The 11,494-nt window shown below is 38.5% G+C and overlaps 1 protein-coding gene across 1 annotated transcript; it reads right to left on the bottom strand.

The window, feature by feature from the left end:
* Window positions 1-842: 842 nt before the first annotated feature.
* LOC134634117 (toll-like receptor 13) lies at window positions 843-11,494 on the bottom strand. Its single transcript, XM_063483183.1, has 4 exons — window positions 11,409-11,494; window positions 4,823-4,953; window positions 2,439-2,556; window positions 843-1,083 (listed from the first exon to the last, which is right to left on the bottom strand). The coding sequence occupies exons 1-4, from the start codon at window positions 11,492-11,494 to the stop codon at window positions 843-845; spliced, it is 576 nt and encodes a 191-aa protein (XP_063339253.1).

The following is an 11,494-nucleotide window of genomic DNA, read 5'->3' as shown; positions in this document are numbered from 1 at the left end:
TTCAAACACTTCAAGTGACATTCAATTTCTGTTAAACAACAGGAAAACTGACTGGAAAGAAAAAAGCCCAAAATTGAGTGCTGAAAATCTGTGAAAATGTTCAACAAGGGGTATACTTCAAATAAACGTATTGCGTCTTTGGTATTAATTGATTGATTGATTGATCATACTTTATTCATCCCGAAGGAAATTGGGTTAAGGCTGCCAGCCGTGCCAGCGCCGTCTTACCCTTCCGACCATACATACATTACACAAACATCACATGGGGAAGACAGGTCAGAGGGGTATAACATGGAAAAGCACAACATGAGGAAAGATAAGAAGAAAAAAATAACTCCCCCCAGACTGAGCTCCAACAGGGAGATCAGTTTGAGAACCGAAAAAAAAACACCTCTGCACATAGCACATGAAAAAACTCTTAATACACCAAAGAAACACATGACAAGCAACAGGGGTGGGTAAAGGGTGAGAGACAGCCAGTGTAGACAGTACATCCGGGCCTGCAGCCTATGCGCTGGTCTCCTTGATCCACCGTCAGCATCGGAGGGGAATAAGCGTCGAAGGCGTTTGGAGGGGGGATGAGTGTACATCTGCATGTGTATATATATGTCTGTGTGCGTGTGTGTGTATGGGTCCAGAGTTCAGCTGAGACAGTGTCCTTCGCCCTGCCAGGCTAAGTAAACAGTCTTCCAGCCAACCCAGGTGGCCTTGCATAGAATGGGAAGAACAGTCTAAACACAGTCCGTTATCAGGGCAACAATAACAGATTTTTTGAGCAAACGAATCTCAAAAAAGTATGAATTACACTTGTTGCTAAATAATTACTTTATATTTCCTTTTCATCATGGCGTGTTTGACACAGTGAGAAGTAACAACTCCGCTTCTGGATTTTCACTGGTCTCTAGAGCCTGCCGGAGTTTTTCCCAGAACAACTCTGTGTTCTCTGCAGCTCGTGGCCAGCTCAGGTAGGTTTTCTTCTTCAACATCTTCCTCATGCGGTGGTAGGGAGACAGCAGATAGCTGGGAATGTCCTCCAGAAACACCAGGATAAGTACGTCTTTCTGCTCATCAAACAGACGAAAACTAAAGATGGAGAAAAAGAAACTCAAGTGCTTTATGTCTTGAATTCCTGAAGTCATTGTAACACAAAGACACAAAACTGATTCAAAAGAATAAAGTAAAACAAATCACAAGGCATTAAAGAGGAGAATAAAAGCTGGAAAAAAATTTTTAAGAAGTTTCATGCATGCCAGTTTGAAAGGTTCAGGTTAAATGCCACTAAAGAGGTTAATTACATTACATTAATAGCAGTTTGCCAGAGTTTATACTTTTGGTGTAGCATTATTTTCCTTGAAAAACTGCTGTAGTGGGTAACGTTGAATTTTTGTTAATTTTATCAAGTTCCATCTAGTGGTAAAAACTACTATTGATTATTTTTTAAATTGAAAGGTAAATAACTAGGTAAAACAATAAGGATTGTAGAAAACCTGCAATCACATAAATGGGGAAGTGAACCGTAATATGTGTCATGTTTAGTGCCGTGGGACAGGCGGGACCCAAACGCAGGACTGACAGACACCGGAAGGATGAACTCAAAGAGGCAACTTTTATTGCGCTGAAGCAGAAAACAAACAAAACCTGGAACTCACAAAAACAAATTCTAAACTGGAAACTGGAAGGCAAAGAACTAAAAGACTAGAAAACAGCTAGATATTACCATGGCCGTGAAAAAACACAGAAAAAGTCACAGCACATGGGACGACAAGACGACAGGCAGAGCAAAACACAGGGCTTAAATACACAAGCGAATAAGGAGGGAATTAGACACAGGAGGAGAGCACAGCTGGGAGTAATCAGACATAACCAGACTGGGAGGAAGCAAAACTGAAAACCCTCACATAGCACACGAGACTATCAAAGTACAGGAAACATTCACAAAGATGCAGATTTGACTCTGAGGCAACAAGACATGACTGAAGAGACACGGGGAACATGAAGACAAGAGTGACTAGACATGAAACGTTGAACACTGGGAAGGCAAAGTAACAGAAACCTAAAGCCTAGGAACTAAGAATATAACACCTGGAAAACAATAAAGAGAACCAAAATCGTGAAGAACAACAAATCCAAGAATATAACTTAAACTAGAATTACGGTGACAGTATGCCAACTGTTTATTGCTGGCTAACAGTTTCTTCATATAAATTATTGCCTTTCTGTTAATTCATTAGGTGATGAAAACTAATTGTAAATTTCATTTGAAAAAGTTATCAGAATATTTTCTAAATAAATTAGTGTAATTTAAACTTGTGATTGGATGATTAGATATTTGTCTTAATTAAGTGTAGTGTATCTACACATGAGTCTAGATACACTACAAAGTCACACTACATACCAGTGTATGTACGATACATTGCCTGAAGGAGCCAACAGGTTACCTGGCTGCCTGGATCTCTCTGGAGCACCATTCACTGTCAAGGTATTTGTGACTGATAACACAAATGGTCTTCCGGCTTCCATAAATGGCATCCGTGATGTTATCTATGATGGGCTTCCCTGAGAAGAGAAAATGTTACACTCAGTGGCTGTCCTCAGTAGGTCATGTAAGTACTGTGGTGACACCCTCTAGAGTACATATGAAAGTATCTTGAGGTATTGTTAGGTCTGCACTCGCAGGCCTCGCTGACTCAGAGACTTATCCCCATGAACAAAGCAAGACAATTAGAGCTCAGTCCATTAAACTTGCAAGGGAAGCCGGTCGGATCAGGATCTTGGAACTGAAAGCTCCTCACCTGATCCCAGCCAACTCCAAAAGACCAGTGTCCCCTCGCAGCCTTTTATTCAGTGACACACAACCATTGTAAAACCCATATGGTACATCATAAAAGCTAAGGCACTGTGTGTGTGTGTGTGTGTGTGTGTGTGTGTGTGTGTGTGTGTGTGTGTGTGTGTGTGTGTGTGTGTGTGTGTGTGTGTGTGTGTCTCTATATATGTGACTTCCTGCTGGTCATAAAAGGGTCATCTCCCCCGTACATGGTTTAACTCCTTTAACGGTCCACCATATACAAGCACAGGTGAGCCCATAAATGGCAGGAAGTAAACATTCCTTACTAAATAAGCGAACCAGAACCTTACATGCAATTGTCTGCAGTTATACACCATAGCTAATAGCATCCCCCACCATCCTAGATATAGGGGAGGGAAAGAAAAATATCTTAACATGCAGTTCAAAACAACGTTTGCAATTTCAAGCACAACAATGACAACTTTTATCAAAAGTACTCCAACAGGTATCTGCTGTTAGGTAGTCTCACTATCTATCATACATTTTTTAGTTCACAGAGGCCTATTAGTTAAAGTCAGTTTGAATGTATGTATTTGAAATGTGGGAGAAGTTGAAGAATCCACACATGCATAGGAAGAACAGGTAATGTAAAGATCTTTTGCATTTGATGTTTTGTTGAGCTGTATGTCCAGATTTTGCTCTTTTGCACCCTCTGGTGGTGAACTATGGAGGGTAGAGTTGTTTGCAGTTTGGGTCTCCACCCAGCCACTTTTTTGCTAGCATACATGGTGTCTGCATGCTGCAGCTTGTGGTTAGCTCCACACATGGAGAAAGAAAGTAATGTTCAAAGTTAGAAAAAGAGAAGAAATAAATGAGAAAAAAGATGGAGAATAAGATAATAATGGCCATAAAGGATTATTTAGTCTCTCCTGGATGTCAGCTCACAAGGTTTGTGTACTTTAAATGTTTTATTTTCTGTTATTAAGGACTTTTGATTCATTGGCACCAAGTACAAGAGTGCATTTTGATGTGATGTTTTTTGTTTTATTGTTTTCGTCCACGACCTGTTCTCATGGGTTGTCAAGACCAGAATAAACCCTGTTTTATAACTCTACATCGTGCCTACATCAATCTTTGAGGGTGCTACAGGAAACCTCCAATGAGACAGGCCCGAGCTAGCGGGTTCAAACCCAGAACTTTTATACTGTCTGGCAACAGTGCTGTAAAGCTACTGACCTTTAATTAACGGTAAATTTTATAATAGCAATTTTTAAAATGTAAATTAAACTGTATGCAACTTCAATAAGGAAGATCTGCTGTCATGCTTCTGCCTGCTGTCCTGGGTGTTTGGTTGCAAGTCTGTTTATTGCATCACTACAACTTTCCCACACTGTCACTCTCAATACTGATATCCTTATTGTGCAACCGGATCTTCTTGCCTGCATTCTTTGAACCAGTCAACCACCGCTCTGTGTGGTTTAAACCTATGCTCAACATCAGTCTTCCTTTCAGACTCTGATCTGTGCAAACCACCTCCTCCCTATCTCCACCTTGCCCAAATCTCTCAGAGCAAAAACACCAGTACCTAGACTCCAGGGGGCCCTGCCCTGAATCCTGTCACTAATGGGATTCTGTTCTTCCATGACAGGTCACTGATGTTTAATCACAAAATACACTGATTAATTTTACTGTATTGATGAATCATGTTCATTACTTCCAAATGATCTCCCCTAATTCAACTGACACCGATAAACCTTTGATTGAGGCCATGCAAAGCTACTGTAGTAGTGTCAACAAATTAAAATTTAGTTACTAGGGTGTCTCAATGTGAAAAACAGAAAATAAAAGAAAGAAAATGTTAACTTTGTTGGACAAGTAGGTTGAGGATCACCAAAACAAATGTTCTAGATTTAATTGCTCTATATATAGTTTTTTAATCTGGAATGAAGTGATGGGCAGACAAAAACAGACTAACTGAGAGACATTTTCAAGTCAAACAATCACCATTTATCTTTGAATTCAAGCCTGCAGTCTTACCTGGTTCAAAGTCTCGATGGTGTAGGCACAGTCTCCAGCCCTGTTCACCTTCCAGTTTTGGTAAGAGCTTGTCAATGACCCAAGGCTCATCGTGGGTGTTATAGGAGATAAAGGCATCGTACTGATGAGGAGTTTTCTTGTTTTTGTGCTTTTTGTCAAAGAACCAAGCTATGAACAGGTAATAGGCATAGGCCAGGTGCAGTCTCATAAAATGGTAAGTGAAGGACACCACCATCAAGCATAGGATTGCACATGTGGTACAGAGAAAGCAAATGAAGCCCATATCAAGTGAGCAGAAGCGGGTGTCGAAGTCCAACAGCTTCTTACTTTTGAATTCTTGTGGATAGTTGCACGTAAAGTTATATGCATCATAAACTTGAGTTTTGCTGTCATTTATTGCCCACGAGAGAAACCAGCTGTTATCACAGTTGCAGGTGAATCCATTGCCCTGAAGGTCCAGATAAGTCAGAGCTGGTAGGGATTGTATATCTTCTTTGCGGATAACGGAATATAAATTCTGTCTTGCCTGTAGAAACTCCAGCTTTGTGAGGTTGGCATCTTTAAGGAAGTCTAGAGAGTAAAGAGCTGTCCTGGATATGTAAAGGCTTTTAAGGTTTGGAATTGGGAAAAACAGATCTGGAGGGAGTTCTTTAAGTTCATTTGAAGAAAGTTCAAGTAATTGCAGCTGTGGCGTGTAAACAAAGGTGTCTTTGTCCAGAGACGCAATACGAATATTCCTGGCTTTGAAACTCAAAAGACTGGTCAAACCCTGCAAGAAGTTCACAGGCAGATAACTATGCAACCTGTGGTGTTGTGAAAAAACAAGCAGTTCCTCTAGATGGGACAGCTGAGAAAATGGAGGATCAGGCAAATTTCTACTTTCATTGTAACTGATGTGATTTTCACTCAAATCCAGTGTTCTTAATTTAATCAGAGGATTGAAAATACCTTTTTGTAGTTTATCTTGTTTAATAGAGTTCCGTTGTAGATGAAGGCAGGTAAGATTTGTCAGTCCTACAAAACTCTTATGATCAAGAATTTCTATTTGATTTTGGTGTAATGACAAGTTCTGGAGGGAGTGCAAGCCTTTAAATGCATCGTTTTTGATAGCAGTGAGTTTGTTTATATTTAAATACAGGTATCTAAGTTTAGGCAAATGTTCTTTGAAAGCATAATTTAATTTAGTTATTTGGTTTGTCTGTAATTTTAGAGTTTCTAATCCTTTTAAATCTTTGAAAAGACACGGTTTCAGAGCTGTGATTGAATTCTGATAAAGATAAAGCTTCCTGAGCTTTGTCTGATTGGTGAAATCATGGCAGTCCAGTGTGCTGATGTTATTGGTGCTGAGATCCAGCTCTGAAAGAGTTGGTAGATTCCTTGTTGCAGCTGGAACCAATGGAAGCCTGTTTTTACTCAGTGTTAAAATCCTTAAATTTTTAAGGGATCTGAAAGCATCATCGTGGATGTTTTTTATTTTGTTGTCTGTCAGAACTAACTCAGTTACATTAATACACAACTTAAACAAGTATGCATTAACAAAGCTGAGCTTATTGCTTCGAAGTTGCAGAGTCCTCATTGTTGGGATGGTGCAGGAAATGTTGATCAGTGTGGTCAGGTTATGTGTCATTGCATTCATTTTCAGAACAGTTAACGATGAGTTCACTGACTCTAACAACCTTTCCATGTCCCCAAGACCCAAATGAAGCTCACTAATGTCAAGAGTAGTAACACGACTTAGAAATGTCTTGTTTTGCACGTCCCATATCATTTGTTTCTTTCTGGCTGGGCTCCCAATTTTAAACCAGGTGAGATTTGGAAAAACATCGGCAGTGATCCTGAAGACTGTGAGGGGATTTTTTGACAAATCAAGGTACTGAAGTTCTAATGATTTGTTTGTCAGTTCAAATGACTGAAAAGTGGTTAAATCATTGTTGCTTATTACCAGCTCCCGTAGATGTGGCAGATGTTGCAATATCAATTGAACTTTTGTAATGTGGTGCAGGTTGTTATGAGAAATGTCCAGAAGTTTTAAACTTGTCATGGACTTAAAAGATGTGGATGCCACTTGTTTAATGCGATTTTGATTAATTCTTAGCTCAATGAGGCGACTCAAGCCATCAAAAACATTTTCTCCCAGTGTAACAAGTTTGTTATTATTTAGATTTAATGTCTCAAGAGAACTTAGACTGGCAAACGCACCGCTTTCTATCTGTAAAATGCTGTTGATATTAAGGTCTAACTTAGTCAAATTTAGTAGATCTTTGAAGTCTGATGCATGTATTGTTGAAATTCTGTTAGAAGTTAAATCGAGGCCTGTCACAGTTGAGGGAATATCTCCAGGAACAGCTCTGAGTTTACTCCCGACACATATGGCCGTACTGTAGCTGATTCTGCAAGTCTTCAGGGAAAATCCTTCAACAGGAACAAGGAAACTGATGATGCTCAGCGTCAAGAAAATAATGTCTGGTTTGCAACATTGTGTTCCTCTTTCTAAATTGCTTTGTTCCTCATCCATTCCAGGATCCATTTTAAAATAACAAGCAGGAAAGCTTAATCCAACAAACCAGAAAATGTAATGTACAGTCGTACAGTAAGCTTAAATGTCACAGAAAATCCTGAGAATAAAAAAAGAAAAATCATACAAATGAACAGTAAACAACACAACAAAATGGAAATACTTGAAAAATCAGATTTTCATGTCTTAGAGAATATCACATCTTATTACTTTATGTATGTATACTCAGCATGATTTAGATCAAACTAAAACTAAAACATCAGGAATAATCTTCATTGTAAATAATGTATTCTTATACTTACGACATCACATTGGTGTAAACAGTCCTTCTGTCCTAAAGGAAATGCTTTCTGTGTCTCAAGACACTTTTCATCTGCATGTTGTGTGTGCCCTCTGTCTCTTTTTTGACCAACTGGAAGGAAGTGAAAGGACCTGTGAGAACTGTGACAATCATTGATTCTCCATTCTGAAGGGTCTGGAGGTGGTATATGTGTTAAGAGTTCCAGTGTAATGAGGTAATATGGCTGGCTGTGTTGGTGTACAGAGAAAAAAAATACAAACTGTGTCATGGAAAGACTTAACTGTACTCATGCTGGGATGCTGGGACTTGGTTTTGCCTACCGCGTCAGGAAAGTCCAGACATGTCTGGAGACTAACACTTTTACTTTCCCTTGCAGCTTTTAGAAAGACTGAAACAAAAAACAAAAGGCTACATTGAAAGCATATTACCTTTCATTTAAACCTAAATGTAATACAGTCAGAAAGAATAAAAATACAAAGCGGTATTAGTAACTAAATAATGGCATTTCAGATTTTGTGGGAATTTTAGGTGTATTTTTGTACAGATTACCCTAATATGGTAAAGTGAAAAGAAGACATTTAATTAACTTTGTGAGGCTGAAAAAAGACTTGTTTAGCAAAATAATTTTTGACAGTGAGGCTACAGAAAAGTGGCTACAGAAAAATAATCCAATAAAGTTAATCCAATAAATCCAAAACAAAAGAAAGAACCAAAGTCTCCAGGGTGAGAGGCATGAGGGGAGATGGAAGAATGATGAAAAATAGCAGGAAAGCAAACAGGTTTGAGAAGGCCACACAGTTACTTAACAAAACAATGTACCACACATTCATTTGGTCATAGTGTGTTATCCGTCTATCCAGAGCTGTCCTGACTAGGAATGGCCAGACTCTTGCTCCTGTCATGATCTTTTAGTGAATTATGCGAGTTTTGATTGTGGAAAAAAATATAAGTTATGAAGGCCACTCTTATTTTCACTGTCATATTGTGCTGCCAATGACATCACATTATTTTGAGGAACTTAATCCCCCCATCCTCAGTCCAGGGTATGGTGCCTACTTAGCACTGTCAGAGAGTGGTGTTTTGTATATTTTCACTCTATGAATTCATTGAAGTTGTTGCTGTTGCAGCTCTTTTACCTCTAATTTAACAGTGATATAAAATGATTTCATTAAAAGAAAATTAATGTTCTGCCATAAAACAGGTGTCAGATTCCAAAAATAATTCTTCCCATTGACAGTAGATATATTTCAGTGGTTATTCATAGCCACCATCCACCGCTAATGTTTTAATTTGCTTTTAATGTGTTGTTGTGTTCTACGGGGACTACACTGTTAAAATTCTATGCTAAAACACTGTACATGTATCAGTTAGCTGCTTGACAAGGCTAACTGATACAGCTTGAAATAAAATTTTAAATGCACTTTTGCTCCACCCAGCTTTGGCCCAGAGAAGACAGTGGTGTTTCTAGATCACATATGGCTTATTCTTTCCATGATAGGGCTTTAATCTGGATTTGTGGATGGCATAGTGAGCTGTGTTCACAGACAATAATTTCTGGAAGTGTGCCTGAGCCAATGTAGTGATTTCCATGAAAGAATCAATGCCGGTTTTAATGCTAACTGGGTGTCCAAAGATCGTAGGCATCCTATACTCATTTTAAGTCTTTCCCCTTGCACACGAGATTTCTCCATATCTGTATTTATATGTTATTATTTGCTATATATTTGTATATGATGATATATTCACAAACTTGCATGTCGAGGAGCATTATTCTGAAAATTTTAGAAGCATTTGCTTGAAAATTGGTGAACTCCTTTACGTTACAATGCACTAACTGTAAAACAAGAATGACTACATGGTATGGTTTCACCTGTTCTCCATGTGTATGTGCCTCCCAGAGATAATTAAAAAAAATGTGCAGTAGCACTGAAAACTGACTGGTCATGGTGGAAAAGATGATCTTGAATGGGAGTGCCTTGAGGCATTGTTGTTGTGATCTGGCACTGTATAAATAAAAATGAAGTGAATTGACATACAACAGTTTGGCTGCTTCAAAATGGTTATATAATAGTATAACAATATACTGTGTTTTATTATAGGTCACATATTACATGTGTATTAATATGAGGGTGTATTGTGTGTATAAAATATGATAAGCCATGAGTTTTTCAAAAATAAACTGAAGGACATTAGTGCTTTGGTGTGGGAAATTTTTTCATGAGTATATATTCCCTTTTCACTTCCTCATCCTCATTGTGTGAATCTGTAGATCCTTAGCTGAATGATATTCTGCTATCACCTTATAACAGAACAGAAACTCACAGTAAAGCATCAAAAGATAAACTATGAACAATACTGCTTTGAAGATAAAACTATTTTAATGAACTCCATTCCAGATATTTAGAGGCTGTTTCACAAGACTAAGATACTAAACTTACTCAAGTCAGATCTTCTCAAATTAATAGGAGGCACTGGCACTTACTGGGTCCAAATGATAGAAATATGTCACTACTCAAACTTAAACCTACATGTTGTGACTTGACTCTGTCATGTGTATAAGTGTATATGAATGTATAGGTGAATACTACCCAAGCTAAGGTAGTTGCTTTCCCTAGATCAGGGGTGGGCAATCTCAGTCCACGAGGGCCGGTGTCCCTGCAGGTTTTAGATCTCACCTTGGGTCAACACACCTGAATCACATGATTAGTTCGTTACCAGGCCTCTGGAGAACTTCAGGACATGTTGAGGAGCTAATTTAACTATTTAAATCAGCTGTGTTGGTTCGAGGACACAACTAAAACCTGCAGGGACACCGGCCCTCGTGGACTGAGATTGCCCACCCCTGCCCTAGATGGTTTAAAGATGGATACTGAAGGGCATCATCAAGTAAGTAAGTAATTAAAAGTAGTAAGTAGTTAATGTAATTAATTACGTATTTTAAATAATTAAAGTAATTAGAATTTTAATCTGATAATGTTGTTACATGAATTTCAATCTCATGCTTTCAGTTTTCAGTAATTTGACTATTTCATTGTTCTAGGTAAACACATGGGAGTGTGAACTATAGAAATGAGGCAGAACTAAGAGGGGGAACTGAAAAAAGGGAAATTTCCTTGTGGTGATATTAATTTGTCTCATTTTTTCCACCAACTTCTGCAATTTTTCCCTTTCATTTGTCGGGCTTCCAGTAAGTCAGCCAGTAAGTCGCTTTTAATCCACATCAGTTACACTTTTCACCAGCAGATGTCTCTGTTGCGTTACGAAAGCTTGACTCTCATCTCACTGGGTGTCTTCAGTGAATCTGCAAACGTCAGCCTACAGTAGGAGGTGAGGCAGCAGTGAATCAGATCACCCAGTACTTCTTTATAGCTGGAATGAGCGTGCACAGCACTTGTAAAAGGTTGGAAAGTTATGTAGGTAGATATCTGACACTAATACAATGTAATTACTAAATTAATAATTAGATTTAATAATTTCATTTGTGACTCCAGTAACAACACCAAAGAATGAATTCCTCCAGTTTCCAGCAAAATCCGGAGTAGGACATTGAATTTTTACTGCACAAGCTTGTCACAGTCAGCTGATCTGTATTAAGGTTAAAAAAAACTAAACTAAACTAAAGAAAGGATATAAAGTAATCAGCTCACCCTAAAGGTAGAAACAAAAGAATACCTCATGACAGATTTTACCTACTTATATGTAAACTCTTTCTGGAAAATTCTCCTTTTTCAGTTTTAAGCACAACTTTGGACGACTTCTTGCATTTTAATTCTTCTTTCTCCTGTAGGGGTCGCCAAAGAGGATCATCTAGCTCCATCTCACCCAATTTCAACCTATCCGTAGCATCCTCTTCCAT

Source organism: Pelmatolapia mariae, linkage group LG9 (genome assembly GCF_036321145.2).
Source record: "Pelmatolapia mariae isolate MD_Pm_ZW linkage group LG9, Pm_UMD_F_2, whole genome shotgun sequence".
NCBI classification, from domain to species: Eukaryota; Metazoa; Chordata; class Actinopteri; order Cichliformes; family Cichlidae; genus Pelmatolapia; species Pelmatolapia mariae.
This window is presented reverse-complemented; position numbering and strand designations above follow the sequence as displayed.